This window comes from Alexandromys fortis, unplaced genomic scaffold, assembly GCF_014885135.2.
Source record: "Alexandromys fortis isolate MF-2015 unplaced genomic scaffold, M_Fortis_MF-2015_v1.1 scaffold_79, whole genome shotgun sequence".
NCBI classification, from domain to species: Eukaryota; Metazoa; Chordata; class Mammalia; order Rodentia; family Cricetidae; genus Alexandromys; species Alexandromys fortis.
This window is the reverse complement of record NW_026067964.1, coordinates 4,997,212-5,019,307: the sequence shown is the minus strand read 5'-3', so window position 1 is coordinate 5,019,307 and position 22,096 is coordinate 4,997,212. Positions and strand designations below refer to the sequence as shown.

The window sequence follows — 22,096 nt, the reverse complement described above, 5'->3', positions numbered from 1 at the left end:
TCTGTGTTTTCTGATAGTCTTAGGTGACCAGTAGGATCACAACCCACAGATTAAGAACCATAGCTCTAAAAGGTTCATGACTATGTTTGGGGTGTCTGGGATGTATGAGCATCAGTGTGAGCCAGTGTGACCGAGGTGAGATGGAGGAAGGAGGGGCAAAGGTCGCAAGTGAAGCAGAGGGCTAGACCATAGGAAGGCCATCTTGGCCAATTTACAAAAAACAAAGCAAAACAAAACAAAAAAAACTAGGCATAAGACTGATTTAAACTGGGGACTGCGTTAACCATGCTGTGACAGATAATCCTGGTTATCAACTTGTAGAATCTACTAAATCCAAGCAGCTGGGCACACCTGTAAGGGATTTTCTTGAGTAGACTGCTTAAACTAGGAGGACCCCCTTCCAAGTCTGGGTCACACCTTCTGATGGCTACCTACATTAAGGAAATGGAGATTTTGGGTTTTGCCTGCTTCTCCTCATTCATCTATTCTGTGGCTGTGGCATTCCTTCGATGGTATTAGAACCCACCTCTTCTGGATTCTAATACAGACTGAAGAACAGCAGCTCTCTAGGATTTCCTGGGGCCACTGAGACATCCAGTCTCATGGGCAGAACAGCTACTAGATCCTTGGCTTTTCTACTGGGAGACAACCACGGTTGGACTACTCAGATCACAGTATATAATCCACTCTGATACACCCCCTGTGTATCATATGACTCAACATTGACTGGTCCAATAAGAACACAAGTCTATTCTCTCCTGTATGCTACAGATGTCAGTGGATTTTATTCATGTTGTGCCCACTGTTTGAAACAATAGTAAGAAACAATATTCTAGAAATATTTCCTGAACATCTACCGTGTGTGTGTGTTGTGTTTATGTATGTTGTTTTCATTCTTAGTTCTGATTCTACAGAGAACTCTGACTAACACACATGCCTTTCTGATGTTTTGACACCAGGACTTTGACATGGGGGAGACAGGAATTCTCAGAGGTGATGGATTCCTGACTGCCCCGGCACTTGGGCACTGTCCTCCGGCCCTAATCATCGCAGGACCAGACACCTACAAATTAAAAACAATCCCTATGTCCATGGCCCCCCAAATTTCCCAATTGTCCAGATTTGCCAGTCTTAAACTTGCATATTCTGCCTGCCCTTATTGTCTCATAAACCATAGGAAAGCTTCTATACCTGTCACTTCCTGGTCCCTGGGACCCCTGACTGGCCCTGGAGTGTGTCTGAGTGGTCCCATTAGTGTGATGTTTCCCTTTCTTTTGGAAAGTTAAACCATATTTCCAATGGCATATTTTCATGATGTATTAGCTTACCTGAATAACAATAAAACTACTACTGATAATAATAATCAATTTTACATTCGAAATGGAGTGTTTATATTAGAAAGGTACTTAATAAAATAATTCTTTGGGTAATACTTAAACTTCTTTCCATTTTATAGCACATTGATTTAGAAAAATCAACTCAAAAGCAAAATGGAAATCCATAGCTTTTAGGGTAACAACACAATAGCAACCATCTTGGAATGTACTGGCCTATCTCTAGAAAAATCATTCCTTCTCCAAGAAAGTGGTCACCCTCTCCAAGATCACAGCTGGTTTAAGGGTATCCCACTTCCAGAAAGGTGGATTCCAAGAAGAGAAACGCAGAGGCTGATGACTGGGAACTGTGGCCACTAATAGTGGAGACATTGAAGGAAGGACTTGAAATTTTCACTGTCAAAGTTCTCAGAGGCATCCGGGCCCACTGCCCCTCTTCCAAGTCATGGCTTTGCAACTCTTCCTTGGATCCTGCAAAAAATTGAATCTCTCTCTCTCTCTCTCTCTCTCTCTCTCTCTCTCTCTCTCTCTCTCTCTCTCTGTGTGTGTGTTCTGTGTGTGTGTGTGTATATATACATATATGTGTGTGTCTGTGTGTCTGTGTGTCTCTGTGTGTCTGTGTGTGTCTGTGTTTGCAGTACTAGGAACTGAGCTCAGGAACACACACTTGCTAGGCAATTACCATCCCTAAGTTACAGTCCCAGAGTCTTGTTGACTACCCAGGCTTTCCTTGAACATACAGGAGCTATAAGCAAACATGGCTCATTCTGGACTGACCTGTTATGTTGGGGTCTGTTCAGGTAAGAACACAACTGCAGGCAGCCTCTTCTGCATGGGAGAACTAGATCATAAATGGCCAAAGAACAGTCTGCATAAACACTGTGACCTTTGAAGGTTTCTGTCAAAACCCTGTGAGATTTGGCTTCTTAGTAATAATATAGACAAATGAAAAAAGTGCATTTGCTCAGCACACTGCCCTTGAGATTTAGTAGCTCTCAAAGCTACTAAAGAAGAGCTGAGCAGTGCTGGTCACCTTCTAGCCAGAGTCTGATAGTGAGGTACAGCATCACTTCTAAGTCTTGGCAAATGGGCCTCTGTATTGCCATCACACTTCATCCCTGAAGAAGCTTTAATGAATGTGACATGTTTGGCTGGCCCTTTATTCCCTCATCGCATTAACTGATTGCCTTCACACTGGCTATGTGTCCAGTGTCCCTCAAAGACGATAGTAGCAGCAACATTCTCCCTGGGCAGCAATTTCTCCTCTAATTCTGTTTACATTTGAGTGGCAGGTCGCAGCATCGTCACTTCTCACGGATTGCTTTGGGCTTTCTGGTTCATTCCTCCATCCATGAGGAATGAACACAGGGGGCAACGCAACTGCACACTTAGTTGTCCCTGCTTTATCCGAATGACAGGTAAGCAGGAATCAGTGACAGAGATCTTGAAAGAGTGACACAAATGATTACTGATCATGCTATACATGATCTGTGGGCTATCAGTGTGGTCTATACTTAACTATTAACAGTTAAGACACTGTGCTCTGAAGTCGGGGGTCTAGAGGTATTTAACTATTCTTCACATGGTGAGCCTTGGGTTGTATGTGCAAAGTCCTTGTCTGCCAGGCAAACAACCTCTCTAGCTTGTCAACACATAGAACTTTGTCAAAATTTTTTTTATAACCATAAAGTTCCATTTGTTGTTCACCCTAAGCTAGAACAATGCCCAGAGGTGCATGCCCCAGAGGTGATGTTGAGAATCGTCTTTGACCTCTCTTCTATCTTATTCATGGTCTCTCTCACAAACAAACCTGAAATTCACCAATATAGCAGTGTCCCCAACCAGACTGCTATGGAGATCCCCACTTTGTGTCTCTGACTGGAGTCACAGGCATTGCCTACTCAACTTGTCCCCATGCTTGCATGGTGAGAACTTTAACCCCAGAGCCGGCTCCTCAGCCCCTGATTTGTACTCTTTCTTGACAAAGGTTTGCCTGTGTGTCTTCAAATAGACTCACAACATCAATAGTGAAACACTCAACTTTTAGAACAGTTTGTTGGGTTGTAAGACACCACTAGGTAGCAAGGGTCATTTGAGGCATATCAACACACAGAGACAATGTAAGATGAACCCACAGGGTACTGAAGTATTAGCCAATTTGATTTGAGACAGAGCCAGTAAAGGGGTGGGGTGGGAAGTACTGACCTGGGACTTAGCATAAATTTTTCTAGAAAAATGGGTTTGATTGTCACTTCCTTTTGGCCAGTGACTAAACCCAAAGGACTTGAGATATTCTTTTATCTAATAGCCCTTCTGTAACTCTTTGAATGTGGCCACCATTGTCATTTTGCAAACTTCATCTTGGAGGATGACTAAGAGACATATCTATAGTTACACAAATAATGGTATAAATTGAGGCCAAGATGACCCCAGACTGGCTTGGCTAAGTAGAAGGGACAATTTGGTAGTATCATGAAGAACTTCTCCCTCCTTGCCATGGCAGTCAGCTAGTCACAAGGCCACGTACTCTCTGACATATAAAACCCAAGTGAAAGCCAGGCACGGTGGCTCATGCTTACAATCTTAGCACTTGGGAAGCTGGGTCTAATCTAGGCTACAGTGACTTTCAGACGAGCCTAGGCTACAGAGACACCATCTCAAAACAAACAAAACCTGATATTTAATGGCTCTAGAAAAAAATTGTACCCATGTAAACACAAGAGAACACCTTTTGAAGGAATCTGCCTTGAGAGGAAAAGCTTAGGCCACAGCTGTGAGGGTCCAGCTCCAAGTTCACAGGAAAGCCCAGCGTGAGGGGAGTGAGGCCAGGGCTCTAAGCAGAGGCAGGCAGATTCTGCACACTGGGGAAACAAGCATACTTCAGGCACGGATGAAGAAGAGACTGCTTGCTTTCCAGACAGTGTCACAGCGATATGAATTTACTGCTTCATAATATCCCGCTTACGTTTTCTTTTCTGGCCAAGATTGAAGACTATGGCTCTCCCAGTGAGTCACATCCACTCACCTGGGAGATGTGCGGCGCAGCTCACACTGCTCTTCTAGCACGTTCTGCTTGCTCTCCCTGGGCTCCTGGCAGCATGTGTGCAGCGTCTCGGCCCCACGCTCCACACCCCAGTTCCCCCTGGTGAATTCGGAAATGTGATCCCAAAGCAAACACACACCGAGATACTCTTGTCTCCCCATCTCCTGCCAAGCTTGACTGATGCTAATTTATATTTTCTAGCATTGCAAAGAAATGACAGAATAGATGTTGTCTTCCAAGGGGCGGGGGCAAAACCACAAAACAAAACAAAAACAAAAATGAAAGCACTAGGGCATAGATTTGTTTTTCTGATACAGCTACCAAACCAGCAGCAGAAAGAGTCCATGACCAGCTAGCAATACTGCTGCCGTGAGAGGGCTTGAACCTCTGTCTGTGCCTGGAGAGCGTCTTGCCATCTCCACCCATGGTGCACAGAGTCTGCACATAGTAGGGGCTCAGATTCTTAAAGTCTTACATATTTTTAAGATTTAAAAAACTCTTCTATCCCCCCAACTCAGAGAGATGCGTGCTCGTGTGTATGTATCAGTGTGTATAAGAATGTGAGGTGTGCGTGTGTGTGTGTGTGTGTGTGTGTGTGTGTGTGTGTGTGTACCGTCATGTGCCATGGCTCTCTTATGAAAGTCAGGGGACAACCACTGAGAGTTAATTCTCTTTCCACGTGTGTCCTAGGACTCAAGTCAGGTTTGTCAGGCATGGCAGCAGACACCACTACCCACCAACCATCTGACCAGCCCTCTCAACCATAGTTTTTGAGAAAATGTATTTCGCTAAACTCAGAGCTCCCCAGTTTGGCTAGACTAGCCGGCCTGTGAGCCCAGGAGTTGGGTCTACCTCCCTCATTCTAGGATTGCAGGTGTGTGCCGCCGTGCCCTGAACACAGGTCCCCAAACATGAGCAGCGAGCACTTTGCCAAGTGACTCATCTCGGGCACCACATGCACTCTTGCCTCGGTTCATCTCTGATCACTCTGGGTGTGTTGCCACGGGGCTAACATTCTAGTCCTTTCTCTGGGTAGTGGGTTCCCACTATGTGTTTTACTACGCTTGAAAGATTGAGTCTTCCAGGCAACTGCTTCCAGTTATGGAGAAATGGCTATGAAATGGTAGTCTAATCTTGCAAAAGACAGGTCCCCTATTGGAAAGGACAGAAATACAATGTAGCTTGAGATGTGCTAAAATTAGACCTCTTAGCATGTGTAACACATATGTATGTGACTTCTTAGCAAGTATAACATACATATGTATGTGACTTCTTAGCATGTGTGACACACGTATGCATGTGACCTCTTAGTATGTGTGACATACATATGCATGTGACCTCTTAGCCAGTGTGATGCATGTATGCATGTGACCTCTTAGCAGGTGTGATGCACGTATGCATGTGACCTCTTAGCCAGTGTGATGCATGTATGCATGTGACCTCTTAGCAGGTGTGATGCACATATGCATGTGACCTCATAGCAGGTGTGACACACGTATGCATGTGACCTCTTAGCAGGTGTGACATACATATGCATGTGACCTCCTAGCAGGTGTGACACACGTATGCATGTGACCTCTTAGCAGGTGTGATGCACATATGCATGTGACCTCTTAGCAGATGTGACGCACGTATGCATGTATCATGTAACGTAAGTTCTTATCAGAATGAAACATTGCCTCACCAAAAGCCAGAGTTATGAAAATGAAGGAAAGAGCCACAGCCTAGGAGAAAGATATTTTAAAAAAATCTGTTGAAGAATTTGTAACCAGTATATATAAAGAATTTCTCTGGGGAGGTCACTCACTGGCTAAGGAGCTTGTTGTAAACTGTGAGGACTTGAGTTTACACTCCTAGCACGTATGTAAAAACCGGTCTCAGCCGGGATCTGCAGCCACAGGGCTAGGCAGCAAAGAGGAGCGCATCCTCCTGCTCAGTCCAGGCAAATTGATGAGCTATGTCTTAAAACGAAAGACAGGGAGTGACAGAGAAGGGCACATGACATCCACCAGTGGCCTCCACATTCACAAGTATGTCCACCCACACACGTGCACACATGCTTATACCACACACACAACAAAATTTCTTCAATTCAACATCTTTGAAATATTAACTCAATTTAAAAAAATGGACAGAAGATTTAGCCAAATAGAAATGATTGGAGTAGCCAAAAATCAAATGAAAAAGCTTTTTATTGATCATGGGAAAACTCTCAGCTGCTGTCTATGTACCGCATCCACAGGGAAGCTGAAACTGAATTAAAGACAAAATCCAGCACTGCCCTGGGAATAACAGGCTCTCGCCCCCTTTAGTACATAAAATGATGCAACTTTGGTAAAGTATGTGGGAGTACCTTTAAAAAAAAAACAGCTGCTTTTTCAGACCCAGGCATAGCGGACAATGAGGACTACCGAGAACTCAAGAACAATGGCAATGGGTTTTTGATCCTACTGCACCTATTGGCTTTGTGGGAGCCTAGGCAGTTTGGATGCTCACCTCACTAGACCTGGATGGAGGAGGGTGGTCCTTGGACTTCCCACAGGGCAGGGAACCCTGATTGCTCTTTGGGCTGACGAGGGAGGGGGACTTGACCGGGGGAGGGGGAGGGAAATGGGAGGCGGTGGCGGGGAGGAGGCAGAAATCTTTAATAAATAATTAATAAATTAATAAATAAAATTAAATTAAAAAAAAAACAGCTGCTTTTCTCAGTGCTGGCGAGCAAACCCAGGGCCCTGCACAGGCTCTACTAGGCTCTGTTGCTGAGTTACAGCTCCATTTTGGGGGTAGAGAGGACAAATCGAAACAAAACGGAAACACTAAACACATTTTGTTCTTAAATTTGTTAGGCGAATTTTTTTAGAATTCAGATTCGGAAAGGAAGAATGATCACATAATTTTACACATGAAAAACATCCCAAGGGCTCCATAAAAAAGAAAGACTGTATGGGGGTTAACAAGATGGCTCAGCAGATAAGGGTGGTGTTTGGTCCCTGGAACCCACAGTAAGAAAGGACTGGTTGAAGCTGCCCTCTGGCCTCCACACGCCATGGCACTCTGGTAATAAATGAATATGTTTTAAAAGTATTATTGTATGAGCTCACAGATGAGTTCAGCAAGGTCACTGTCATCTCATTGCCCATGACCATCTTAAAAACTAAGAATCACGTTGGTGACTGTGACTCACCTTGCAATTTCCAAACTCTTGCCAAAAGACAGATGTATAAATTAATTTATAGTTGACTTTTTAACAAAAAAGGTTTTTAAGTGTGTGTCTGAGTGTGGGTATGTGCACAGGCGTACAGAACCCACGGGGGCCAGAGGCATTGGAAGGTCCTGCAACTGGAGCTCCAGGATTGGTGGGCTGCCCAGCATGGGTGCTGGGAACTGAACTCGGGTCCACGGCAAGCCCAGTGTGTGTTAACCCATCAGCCAGCTCTCAGCCCCTGGTTGTCCATTATTTTCTTAAAAAGTGCCAAGACAACGCAGCAGCGAGAGTAATTTGAACTAGCACTGCTGGGGCAACTGGGCAGCCCATCGGAAAGAACGGAACTCACTTCCTGTCTCATGTCACAAAGCTAATTCAAAATGGACTGCGCAGCTCAAGGGAAAGGGTGAGGCCACAGAATACTGCAAAGAAGGCAGAACAAACCTGCGGGACTTCAGGTCAGGCCAGGGAGTCCCTGAAATCCCCCGGTATGACATCTAGAGACGCCAAATGATAAGAATGAATTTCAGAAGCACGCTTACAATATACTTCTCAAGTCAGCCTTAAAGACACTTGAGGAAAGGGTGACTTTTAGAAATAGACACATAAGTATGGAGGGAAAATATGTAAATATGAGTTACGGTGTTCCAAGGGAAAGACGGGCGTAAAGAGCTAAATACAGGCTTAAACAGTATCTGCAGTGCTGCTGCTGGGGTGGGGAGGCTCTCTGAAACAAATAGGGCGTAATGCTAATATTTGATGGAAGCAAGTATAATAGTTTATGGTTTGGCAAATTACATTCTTATCATGAGCCTGCATTGCCAACCCAGCACAGGGTAGAGTGGAGGCGAACGGGATTGATGTGAGCCTGAATTAGTCCCCCAGGAAGTACTGTGGAAATGGCTTTGAGACTGAGCCCACACTATCAGCCCCCTTATTCATCACTGCTTTGATTCAGAACTGGAGTTCAAACTGCGTCCCCTTAAGACCGATTACTAGAATTTTCCATTTGCTTGTATTCTATGCAAAGAGCTGGCTTGTGTTTTTTTCCTCCCTCTCTCTGCTCCTAAATTTGTTTTCATCAAAATTTCCCAAGCTAAGCCTCTTCCTTTTGTTGTTTTCTTTTCCCTAAATCTGTTATTCCTTTCAAATAACTATAAAACATTATTTTTCCTTTGCTCAAAACTCAGGCAGCACGTGTCTTTAGTTCAGTTCCTTCTCATCTGTAGCCTGGGTGGCGTGCCTGCTGCGTCTTCCAGGGGCAGTGTCCAGGAGCTGGCAAGCTACAGCTGATGAGGAAGAGGCACACTTGCTCAGCACCCATGGGCTACCTCATAGGGGTGATGTAAACGGATGAAGAAGGGCAGGAAGGGAGAGGGCTGAGAGAGTAACAGCTACCAAATGGTCAGCGCTAGAGCTGGCCGGTCCTGTTTGTGGGTGGCCTTTCTGGCTCTGGCTCCCAGTTCTTCTGTCTCAGCGCTTACTGTCTCATAGGCTTCTTGCTTAAAGCACGGAGGACACAAACTTTTATTTATTATTTTTAAGAATTACTAATATCAATTGGATAAGTAGCTATTTTCTACAGAGCTTAGTCCCTAACTCCTAATCAAGAAGAGAAGCCTAGACATGGTTTGTTTTTTCTTTTCCTTATTTAGTTTTTATTACTTCTTATTAGTTTTAGAATTATATATAATCACATCCTTTCCCCCTTCCCTTTCCTCCCTCCAAACCCTTCCATATAGCCCTCCTTGCCTTCTTTCAATTCATGGCATCTTTTGTCACTAATTATTGTTACGTAGAACTGTTAGGTCCAAAGTGGGCCCCCAGCCCCTCAAACCACAGCGACATTGGCAATGCTGTAAATGACAGCCTGGACTCAGCTCAGGCTGGACTCTGGCTGGGTAAACAGAAAGATTGCTAGTGGATAAACAAAAGTCTATATAATCAGCATTGCTCAGAAACTTGGGAAGTGGGTCTCTGTTTGTCAGAGAGAGCCATACTCCCCTGATCTGACACTACAGCCTAGAGCTGGCTACTCCTCTATTAACACGCACCTACAACACACATCAAAGTCCCCACGCCAGCTCCCAGGCTCTTTGGGCTCACAGGCCTCTACCTCCAACTACTCCAACTTCCAGTTCTTGCTTCCTGGCTTTCCTCCTGCTGCAGACAGACCCCTTCACAACAGGTGAGGCTTTCCCCATGGTTTGCTATCTTCTCTGTCCCTGAGAAAGCCACCACAGTTTAAATTAAAATTCCCCCAATAAACCTGCCTTTCCACTCATGGAGTAATCCAGTTTGATGGCTTCGCTGTCCCCTTGCTAACAGTTACTTGTATGTATGTTTTCAGTGCTGACCATCTGGTATTGGATAACCATTTCGTGCGCCATTTTGTGTGCTCTTCCTCAGGAAAGACTATTTCTCCCGCTCTCAGCAGCCCTTGGTTGCCTAGAGTTCTTGTGTAGTGCTGAGGCCATGTGGGCTTTCTCTAGACCACTTTGGCATGTCTATTACTGTCCTTGTTCTTGTTGGTGAGATTATAAGGGTGCAGATTCTGACACTCTTATGAGAAACAATCTCACAGCAAACTCCCTGTTCCTCAGACTCTTACCATCCCTCTACCATTTTATTAGTGAACTACAGAAGAGAGTGGCCCAGTCATCTTTATTCATCAATAAAGATATGGATAGACCAAAACAATTACCAACGTGCATACTGTCCCCACATCATTTTACCTCCCAAACAACAGCCCCAGATGCCAGTCTTGAACACCTTCCACTGGCAGACAGTCTTCTACAGGGGCATGAAAGGCAGTTTTGCTGCATTTAGAGTCCTCTGTGAGAAGGGAAATCTCATCTTCCCCATGTCCGCGGGGATGCCAGATGGAGGAAGGAAACAATGTGCACAAACCCATAGTGCTGAGGCAAAGCCAGAATCGCAGCCAGCTGTGGCTCTCAGAAAAGTCATACCCTTCAACACATGGTACCTCCTCCCTTTCTGTGGGCAGCAGGATGGTGGGTTGTTCTCCCCCACAATCCACTGGGCAAAGTAGGGTGATATTTAAGTCCTCAAAAACCAATCTGATTTCTGGAGCATGATACTGATAAGACAAACACACACAAATATTACATATATATATGTATATATATACACACACACACATATGTATTGGGGAAGGGCAAAGATGGCTATCTGTTGTTAACCCAGAAAACTACTAAACATTCTTCATATAGCCATGCACCCCAAAAGAAAAGCCCCTCCTGAGGGATAGAAGTATACCTGGATAGGGTCCTGCGTCAGTCTCATGGGCCCAATGCGCACCTCCGCAGAAGACACCTGCTAAAGAAAGGACAGCACATGAGAAGTGTCAAGTCTTCAGAACAGGGGCTGCTAAACCATTCCCTACACAGTAGACTAGACTATGCCACTTCATAAATGATGGAAGCGCCTAACTCCCTGGCCTGGAGATAACTTAGGAAACATCCATCCCATCCTTTACCACCCGTTTATGAGACTCTATACACTGCGTGCACTGGGAATAGCTATAAGGCCACACCTCCCGCGGTAAATGGCAGGACTCTGGGGTAGTTTTACTCCAGGCCCAAGACTTGTATATAAGCATGAGCTATTTTATTGGAGAACACAATTGGGTGATTATTTACTGAGCACCACTGTATACCAGCAGCGCCAATATTATAGCCGTACCATATAACCATACCTACTGCTACCCGGAACTTCTGAGAGTGGAACATGCTAGAGCCTTCTTTCTCTTTAGGTTTTAGCATGAGGAATAAACAGCTAATTCTTACTCATGGACACTGCTTCCCTCTCAGTGGTCTTTCCTCAAGGGGACACAGGGCTGCCACACCTGGACTACAGAAGGCTAACCGTTGCTCAGGCTCCGTGAGCAAGACTGAAGCTCCCAGTTGTTCAGTAGCCCACACTACCCATCTGCCCTTGGCTGACGCAGAGAGCAAATACATATTTGCCTTTACTTTTAATCACTCTACATGGATTTCTAAAAATGCCTTTTCTCCAGATGAATTCGGCTCAAGGTTGTGACCTCATCTCCATGGGTCCAATTTTGTTTTTCTCTAGGTGGCTTCAGTGACTTGCTACTTTGAAGGCTATCCCGTTTGAAACACATCCTGCTGGCCCCTGTCTGTCTGAAGAAGCATAATTAGGAAGCACCATGGGACCAAGGATGTGGCGATGACCCCGAGCCAGGCTTGATCCATTAAAAATTAACAAGAAAAGTACAACTTTCTGGACTGAGGGTGTGGTCAGTTGGTAGACTGACCTTGAGGCCTTGGATCCATTACTAGACAAACGGGCACAGGAATTTAGGGTTGAACTAAGCTATGTCAGCTTAAAACCAGCCTGGGATACATGGGATCCTGCCTCAAACCCCCAAACTTAAACAACAATAACAAAAAAAAAACCCTACAAGGTAGAATTGCAAATTATACTTTGGAAGACCCAAAATATTTCCCTTTCCCCTTTTCTTCCTCTTCCCCATACTTAATTCTGGGCACTCAAGCTGCAGCCTCCCTCCAATGTGTCCCTATTCTTTTCTCTTTATGGTGGATTTTCCACTTCACTTCAGACCTTGTTGTTGGAAAATAAGGCAAGCATAAATCCAAGACCCAAGACTCGCCATAAGCCTTGGGAGTTCGCTTCACGGAACTAAAACACAGGTAGAAAAAGAGAACCACACAGGGTTGTCCTCTGACCTCCACATGTGTGCTATGGCAGGCACCATGAGTACATACATGTACACACACACCAAAAAAGTATGTAAGAAAAATAAAGTATCAAAGGAATAAAATAAAATGGGCTTGCTTTGGGATCTAAGAATCTGAGGGTAGGATGACTACAGGAAGGACTCAAGCTGTCTCCAAACAAAAGAAAATTCGTCCCTATTTGATGCATTGCCTATATACTTTGGCAAGTCCCCATCAGGCACATGCGTGTAACCTTGCTAACCTACCACAGTGGTGGGAGGCAGCTAGTTTAAAATTCACCAGGAAGCTGGTCAGTGGTAATGCACAACTTTAATCCCAGGACTTGGGAGGCAGAGGCAGGAGGATCCCTGTAAGTTCGAGGCCAGCGTGGTCTACAGAGTGCATTCTGGGACAGCCAAGACTACACAGAAAAACCCTGTCTTGAAAAAACAACAAACACCAAAAACAAAACAACCCACCAGGAGATAATATGATGACTGTGAACATACCCCACCTCTCTGTCCCAGGCATTGTGCTAAACTGCGGCCTTAACTAGAGACCAAGCAATGCCCATTGAAGGACAGCACCATTTTAAAGGTGACACTCCTTTCAGTAGATACTACTTCCTGCCTCAAGACAGGAGAGACCACAGCTTTCTCATGCAGCCACAATGGTTCCTAGCTACATTTACACTTCAGCCTCTTCCTGGGTCATCTTGGCAGAAGCCAGACTGAATCTCAGTAAGAGGAGAGCAGAGACCAATCCTGTCCCAGGTTTCTAACTAAATGTGTCTTACTTATCTCCTTCCATGTCCTTGTCCATGTGTCCCCACCCAGGACTGTTACTCCTGCTTGGGTGCCTCCATTTACCAACTCCTCTAGTCCTGAGCCACACTTGGCTGATAGCTCAGGCTTGTTACTAACTAACTCTCACACTTAAACTACCCATCCATAATTTTTGTCTACGTTTAGTCATGTGACTTGGTACTTTTCTCAGTAAGGCAGTCTCATCTTGCTTCTCTGCCTTTGCCAGCAGCTCTCTGACTCTGCTCTTCGTCTTCCAGAATTCTAGTCTGGCTCTGGTCTCAATCTCATCCTACCCAGCTATTGGCCAGTAGGCATTTTATTAGCAAATCAAAGTAATACATAGTCATAGTGTAGAAAAGGATTGTTCAGCCGGGCGATGGTGGCACACGCCTTTAATCCCAGAGAGGCAGGCGGATCTCTGGGAGTTCGAGACCAGCCTGGTCTACAGAGCTAGTTCCAGGACAGGCTCCAAAGCCACAGAGAAACCCTGTCTCGAAAAACCAAAAAAAAAAAAAAAAAAAAAAAAAGGATTGTTCCACAGCAAAGACTCTACTTCAGAGGGTGGACTTTGAGCGATTGATTGAAGATGTATAGATGTTCAAGTTGGCCCTGCCTGCAGAAACGGAGCACCTCTGCCAGGAACAGAGATGCCAAACCAGGGAAAGGGCCATAGGCCATAAAATCCTATTGCTCAGAAAGAGGGAAGGATGGAGACAGAGGGTGAGGAGATAAAATTCTAGGCCATGTTGACCACATGGCTTCCCCAAGCACCTACTGAGCACAGTGTATGCTTAGCCACACTGTACAACATTTGCCAAGTCATATGTTTGTGTATGTATGTGTAAATGAGAATACACACACACATTACATATATATATATGCTTCTCAGCAGGGCCTTCCAGTCCCCTTCAGATGACCTAGTTCTCTATGGTAAATAATAAAGAGCCCTATTTTAAGTATTTGTTGATTCTACCGATGGCCATTCTCGACCTGACCATAGAGCTTGGTTATGCTGGCATAAAAAGAGAGGTCCCTCGGCTCTGCACCTGGGAACACACCTGTGCGTCCCATGAGAGTTGGTGAGTGGCGAACTCCTTTAGTCTTTATTGATCTGCGGATAACACTGCTTATTTTTATTTGCTGTTTAACTGCATATAGAATTCTGCCCACCCGAGAGATATATTCTCCCTTACACTTTGAAGTTGGGACAGAAGAGGTCATTCTGGTTTGGGAGAGACCGAAGAAGCATCCATGAAGTCAGGCAAGCCTTGAAGAATAGGAAGATGAAAGAGCAGGTTGAGGAGGAGTGTAGTCGTGGAACAGCCTACGCACAGGCAGGAAGGCAGAGGCACATCTGGGGGAGGGACACAGTGTTCAGAGTCGCCGTGTTGAGTGTATGAAGGGGAAATCTGGGGGTGGGGGAGACTCCGAGGAGGAGCCTTTTTATTCTGGAGACAACCGTCACCATAATGTAGGATTCTGAATTACCACGATGGCATTTGTGACCAGAAAAATCAAATACGTGGCTTGCCCACTTCCTGAACAGACAAGAGCACAGATTTAACACAGAAAGAAAGAAAGAAAGAAAGAAAGAAAGAAAGAAAGAAAGAAAGAAAGAAAGAAAGAAAGAAAGAGGGAGAGAGAAGGGGGAAGGGAGGGAGGGAGAGGGAGGGGGAGGGAGGGAGAGAGGGAGAAAAGAACCAGCACAAAGCAAAATATTCCTCTGAGTGGGAACTACTGGCAGAGTAAAAAGCAAGCAGGAAAACCCATCTCAGTGGCCAGACAAAAGAAGGCAGGAAGGAGACGACACTGCTTGACCTCCCTTCACCAGGTGTGGCCTCCAGGACACTGTCTAAGGATGCAGCATGGGTGTGGGAGAGAAAGCACAGCTGCCTAGCTGTGCCTATTCACCTCTCATGGTGCTACCTTCTCTGGTGCTGATTGCCACATCCCTCACTGGCTTCTGCTCCTGGAAACATGGTGATTCTTACAGCTGTCCTCAAACCAGAAAGGAAGCCGAGATTCAGGAATGAAAGAGCTTCCCCACCTTTCAAACTCAGTAGCTTGCTCATCCTTTTGTTCTGTCCTTCTTTTGGTCCTGATGTTAAATGGCAGATAGCATTTCATCATCTCAAGAGGCCCTCAGACCCCCATCAGTTCTCGTGTTGCCTCTGTGTTCTGAGTGAACCTTATCCACCCTCCTGCCTCCAGGCTGAGAAGCATGTCACGAAAAGCATGTAGTGACACCATCTTAGCTTGGGAAGCCATATTCCAACTTGGGAACCCTACTGCACCTTGAATACCTTTTCTGATAACTGAGTTCACCTCCCTTACACACCCTCTGCTTCCTTTTGTCCCCTCAACCACACCCTCCCTGTTGCCTATACCACTCTGCTGCCTTTAAATCTGGCTGTCTGCTCGCCAATACTTCGTGGCACCTCTGAAACCTAGCACACTTGGGAGCCCAAGAGATCAATGGGAGGCTCTTGATTCCACTCCCTTCCCACTTCTGTCTCTGGTCTAGACGTTCTGCATCTGCTCTTTATACAAGAAACTTTCAAGGGAGACTCTTTAAGTGAGTTAATTCCTGGTTCCAGCTCTCAAAAAGAGAATCCTAGGACAGCGCCCCAACAAGAGTACATTTTATCTCTGTGAGTGCAGGAAGGTTAAGGGGTTCGAGTGTCCTCTGTTGGGCAGGCATGTCAGTCATGGAGGTGCCTCTCCCACAGACTCTATTTAGTGTCCCAATAGGAACAGTGTGGGAGCCCCAAAGTCCACCTATACCCAGCTGTCAAACCTGTACACACGTACTCTTCCAAAGCACCAGTTCTTTATAATTAGGCAAGGGAAGATATTTGGAGAGTTGTCCATGCAAAACGATATCCCTAAATTATAACAAAGATCAATACAGGTTCTTTATAATCCACTATTTCTTACACACATATAGGAGGAAGGTGAGTAAAAGCCAAAGATGATAGGCAATATTCTTCTTGTTTTAGGCTCTGATGCTTCAGGTGTTATATTAATTTCATAGTATGTTTTATCACATGGACATAAATACAGAAATAGGTTCTCATCAAAAGATATAATCATTAAAAAGATTAACCAATTTGACCTTAAAATTATAACTTTCTATTTACCAAAAACAAAGATAAATGGGGCATAGTCCATGAGAGATATAAAATATAGAAAATCAACAACTATTAGAAGATATATTTAAAAGTAACTAGAAGATATATTTAAAAGTTTCTAAAATGTCAAAAAAGGCAACCAAGAAAAATATCAGACAAAGGATTTTAAAAAAATCCCACAAGAATTGAAATACAAGTATAAAGAGATGTTCATCTTGCTAGTAAACAGGCAAAGATTTTAAAATATAATGTGCTATAACTTTACACTCAAACATTTCAATATACAGAGTAGTTAAGATGGTAAACTAGCTCCTGGAGAGATGGCAGACCCCACAGCAGAGCTCACACATTGTTGGTAGATGTGCAAACTGGTTCTGACACTTAAATAAAGCAGTCCGGGGGTTTCTAGTGAAGACTAAGAATGCTCATTCCAGAGCTCAGCCTTCTATGCCAGAGTCTTCCAGGGAACATCAAAAGGCATTTACAAGATCGTTAGAATCACCATTAGCTATAAAAACATTTACAAACAGCCTGATTCACAATCCATTAACATCTATCAGTAGGTAATACGGAAAAAAAGGGGTACCGCACAGCTATCAAAATAAATCGACCTTGACTACCAACCCCAAATGAGCAGAGCACATAAGCAAACACTGAGTTAAAAGATGACAACAACATGGTAGTTTCGAAAGCGTAAATACTTGAGAGTACCACTTAGATAAAATGTCTAAACATTTAAAACAGTAGCAAAGGAAGCCGAAGACTACATTGTGATGATCACATAAATGCTGACATGTTCTCAGCAGAGGCAGGTGGTTCTGCAGGGAGACAAGGGAGGGGACAGGCGTGTCTTCACACAAGGACATTTCAAATATGTAAATTTAAAGATGCATTTATCAGTGAGTAGCAAGTTCCCAGTTGATAAATTATATACTTTCTGGTTATATAGCCTAAATATTGCAAAGTAAAATATGCTACATCTTGTAGCGATAAGCGTCTTTCTGATTTGGGGATTAATATTAACTACTAGATAATATATAAATATGATACGCATACTATTTTGTTTCCCAGTCAAGGCTTTTTTAATAAAATAAGATTCTATTTTAAGAATACGGATAGTTTCTCTGAAACTTGGTAAAAATAGGATAATAGGAATTTGGTCTGCGATTCCAGGACCTTGCTAGAGATGTGGACTGTTCTGTGCCTCCACAAGGCAAGAGGGGGCTGATGATATTCCATGTACCCCCTCTCATGGCATGATTCCAACAGTCCCATCATAGGCCCCTTCCCATGGCTAAAGCCACTCAAGCTCCAGGAAGGGTGGGCAACTCACCCAAAGGGGCATTGCTGAAATGGAAGCCTAAGCTTGTCTCGGTGAGAAGACTGTGTGCTCTTAGTGGTGGATTTACTTATGCTTTCGTTTGTTCCAGAATTATCTCTAGATGGTATGCACACATCTTAAAAACTGCAAGGCAACACATCAATGAGATACAGAAGATTGGCTGAGAAATACTGAACTTGGGAAATGTAGTCCAAGCAGCTCAGGACAGATGCTTGCCACTAAGAGCACACCCATGAGATCAAGGGCACAGGGAGAAGTGATGGAGCCCACCGTGTCATGTCACCTCTCTGTTCCCTACTGCCTCTGTGGTAACAGAGACTGCGCTTTCTTAAGAAATGAAATCATTGTTGCCAGTGAGTCTTGGTAAGTGTTGGGAGAAGAAGATGCTATGGGCCCCCCCCACTCCTACCTGGCCTAGATGATCTCATCAGCACTGGGGCCATAGAACGGCATACATGAGGTCACCTTGGCTAAACATCAGAAACTTGGCCAGCATGATCTGATGGAAAAGCCATTTCCCGCATGAACATCCAATAAAAAAAGAAGCCATTCATACAGTACAGCCATGTTGTCTACTGCATGAGAAAAGAAGTCAGCTTGATGTTGATGATGCATTAGAATGGAAACTAAAAGTCTAGATTATAATCCGGGATATGACAAGTGCCCAAGGAGGCCAGCACGGGGCCTTAGAGAGTTAACTTCTGAGAAGGAAAGGTAGAGCCAACTGCACTGTGAGGAGTCAGAAAACCGCCCATCTCCACACGTCTCCAGCATCAAGGCACCAAGCTCACATCCATGCAACATTTTTCGCACTGAGTCCCTAGGATGAGTCAGGCTCATCCTAAGATACCAACGAGCACAGTCAGGGTCTGACCCAAGAGCAGAGGATCACAGAGGCAATGGCTAAAACGTGACATCTCTCAAGCAACTGTCTTCCTTTTATTAAGAACACTATTGCTAATAGACACAGCTGGACGACTTCAAGCTTATAACATTACACTGTGTATCAGAACAAGCAAAGAATGGCCCATGTCTGATTACTAGAGATCCAATTACTCAGACTGTGGAAAAACCCAAGCATTCGTTTCCGGTCTTCATCTGTTCTGTCAGCCACCATTGATACTTCCCTTTCTCCCAAGCCCTAAATGAAGTGGGGAGAGGCCGGAGGGATGAAATTCAAATCAGTCCATCTCGATCCACGGTCAGCAGCTCTTATGAGCCAAGCTGATGCGCAGGGAGAGAAACCATCTGCTAGAAATGAACGTTGAGATTTCCTGTGGATTTCAATTACCCATGCTGCCTCCGTCCTCACTGTTACCATTGATAAGGTAGAGCTGCCTTGTAGAACCAAGAAAGAAATGTCTTCCACGCTTGGCTGCCTGATAACCTCGCAGGAAGGGCTCGATGACCTTGAAGCAGCAATGGACTTGGGTCACATCTTGTTCCCCACTGAGAATCCAACCACGCTCCTTTCTGCACTCATGCCAGGATGAACTATAACCATCAGTCAGTCTGTCTGGACACCAGGGGTGATGAACTTGCGTGGAGTGCTGGTTCCCATGGAAAAATTATTGAAATGAATCCTATTTAAAAATGACCCCTGTGGAATCATCTACAAAGCACAAATGCACACTTTTTTGAAAAGCATTTTTTCTTGCTTAGCCAAAATCATCATATTTCTAAGCATTTACAGGCACATCCTAAAGACACACAACCCAAGTGAATAGCTAAATCCTCATCAATTGTGGAAACCTAGCGGAAATGACCAAAGCCCTCCCCAATTCTGCAGGACTTCTCCTGAGAAGGCCCTCAGGGTGGAAAGCCCAGTTCACAGTGCCCCCTTCAGCTAGCACAGATGGAGGACAATTCCCCAGCAGGCCTTGATCATGTGACACCAAGGAGACAATTCTCATTGTCTTACTGCTTCCTTACAGCACTTTAAAGACTAGGGTGTGGGAATGCCATCAATGAAGCCAACTGTTTCCAGACACTGCTGGTGCTGAGGAAGGACTCCGGTGACCGTACACCTCCCAGAATCTGGAAGAGTTCCTTGATGGAGAACAACCTCAAAAAGCTCCCAAAGTACAGCAGAAAGGTAAGTGAATCCCAAAAGACCATTTTATGTTTGACCAAAGTACATTACTCTTTTAGAATGGTTCCAGTTCACAGTCAATTGTGCTGGGATCCATTGAGATCTCTTGGCAGGAAAACAGGCTGGCTGTGTGCCTTTGTCTGGGCCAGCAGGGAGGGCTAGGCTCCCTTTTGTTCCTGCTCTGAGGCTCTGCCCACCTGCTCATTCCCATTTGCCTGTCTATGCGCACAGCTTTAAAATGCCTTCTTCAGAGAAGGACCAGGCTCTGTGCCAGCGCTAACCTCTGATCATGCTCCAGCATCCAGGAAGATGGCCTCACGTCTCTTGGATTTGACACTGAGAACACCCCAGGCCTACTCCACCACCTGTGTGTGAATGGCTGACTTAAATCAGACTGTCTTACAAGCCGCTTGGTCACAAGTGCTATCTTCTGATCCCCTGGTAATGCTGCAGGCAGCTTTCTGGTAGCCACTGGGGTAGAAAACCTGGGCTTTTCTAGACAAGTAAAGGTGTAGTATTGTTGGGCTGGCAGTTAGCTGGTTGTTGTGATGGAGATATGGACAGAGTGCTAAACCAGGACAGAAGGACAGAGATCAGAAAGAAGCTACTGCATGCTTCTCAAAGGGCACTCCCTGAATCCACAGCATCAACACTGTGGATCTTATAAATGCTATTTACTTCGCAGGCCTCATTCCAGGTGGACCGGACAGACTGGACTCTGGGGGTGAGCGCTGATTGGCTTCCAGGCTATTGTAGTGCCCACTTGAGTATGAGAAGCATTGATACAAGCAGAGATCCAGACTGCTTGCAAGGGAAATCAGTATGGGGGTTAGGAATAGAAAAATGGGGATGGATTGGAGCGGACAGAGTCTGAGATATGTGTAGTAAGGGAGGAGGGAAAGTGAGGGTCACTAAAGCTAGCTTGAACAGCCACATGGAGTGATAGAGAACATAGGGGGCAAGGCAGGCTTATGGGGGATATAATTTAAGGGCTGGACATGATAGGTCTGAGCGCCTCTGGGCCACCCACAGGACAAGGAATGCATGTTCAGACACTGCAATACTGGCATACAAGAGGCACAGCTACAACCACGTCCTCACCAGGGTCAGAGGGCTGAGGAGCAGCAGGGCAGTAAGAGGACATAAGGACACAGTGCTGGAAGAAAAAAAAAGATAGGCTAGTTTTTGAAACAACAGGGCAAAGGTACCAGAGTTTTCTCCCGTGTCTAGGAATTCTACCTACATAATTCCCCGTAAGCATGAATCAAAAATGATCATTTCCAGAAATGGCCAAGATGCCGTTTTCATAAAATTCAACACTGATGAAAAAATTCCTTTATCATCATCCATTTCCTCCTTCATCTTCTCAAGGGACATCAATTGCTGTTGGGCTCTTTGTGGTTCTAAGGATGTGGACTTGTAAACACAGCTAACGGTTAATTTCCCTGGGTGTGGCCATCAGTTAGGACTAGTCAGATGACTTGGGAATATATACTTACTGCTTCTCAAAGTTATGGAGCCAGGTTGCTGCTAATGGCTTGAAACCAGGTGAGGATGAAAAGCAGGTGGAGAACTGGAAAGAGCCCCCACACCCTCTGAGATGCCATCAAGTCACAAGATCAAGCCTCGCTAGGAATTATATCCCCCAACTCAGCAAGCCAATGTATTTCCTTTTATTTTCATCTCATTAGCTGAAAACAGAATCCCAACAAAACAAACCAATCCCCTTGTTAGGAACAGAAAGAGCTGTGATGGTCTGCATCCCGAGGAAAACAGACCACACATCTCCTGAGCAGAGAATGGACCACACAAACGCTTGCTGCATTGGCGTGTGGCTGCCCTACACGACCACAAGTGAAATGACTGGAGTCCGCGGTGACACCTAAGTGCCACCTAAGCAGGGGAGTCCAAGAAAGCCAGGGGTCTGAACACAGGAGGCAACATCTCACATTCCCACGAGCTCCCCCAGGCCAGCTCTGCAGTCAAGTGGCCATGGAAAGAAACACTAAGAAAGAAGCAGTGGCAGCTCATCCAAGTGGGCCGGTCCATGGTTTTATACTTGAATGTCAGTTTGGCTAGAGACGGAACAATCGCATCACTCTTTTCTATAGCATCATGAACACGTTTCTCTATGGACTGTGGCTTAGAGCCTTTCTGTCATGGCCTGATGTCAATCTAGTTTTCTTTCCCTTATAAATTACTTGGTCCCCAAATGATTTGTTTTCTTTATGGTACAATTGTTTTACTTGACTATATACTTATATTGCTTTCCCTAGTTTTTTTTTGTCGGTAAACAATGTGGTTTGTTTCTGTTCAGAATCTACTTATACATGTACATGTGCTGTATATATGGGATCTACTGAAAAAATACATACAGAACCATATCTCTTTATATGGAAACACCTTATACAGTGGAACT

General features: G+C 44.9%; 1 protein-coding gene across 9 annotated transcripts in view; it reads right to left on the bottom strand.

The window, feature by feature from the left end:
• Positions 1-22,096, bottom strand: part of Pde8b (phosphodiesterase 8B) — a 215,965-nt gene that overhangs the window by 81,010 nt on the left and 112,859 nt on the right. For 5 of the 9 annotated variants that reach the window (XM_050153867.1, XM_050153870.1, XM_050153861.1 and 2 more), the window contains exon 2: positions 10,862-10,921. In XM_050153867.1, coding sequence (XP_050009824.1) covers positions 10,862-10,921 — 60 coding nt within the window. The remainder of the gene's footprint in view (positions 1-10,861; positions 10,922-22,096) is intronic. The other 4 variants (XM_050153869.1, XM_050153862.1, XM_050153864.1 and 1 more) reach the window with 1 other exon arrangement.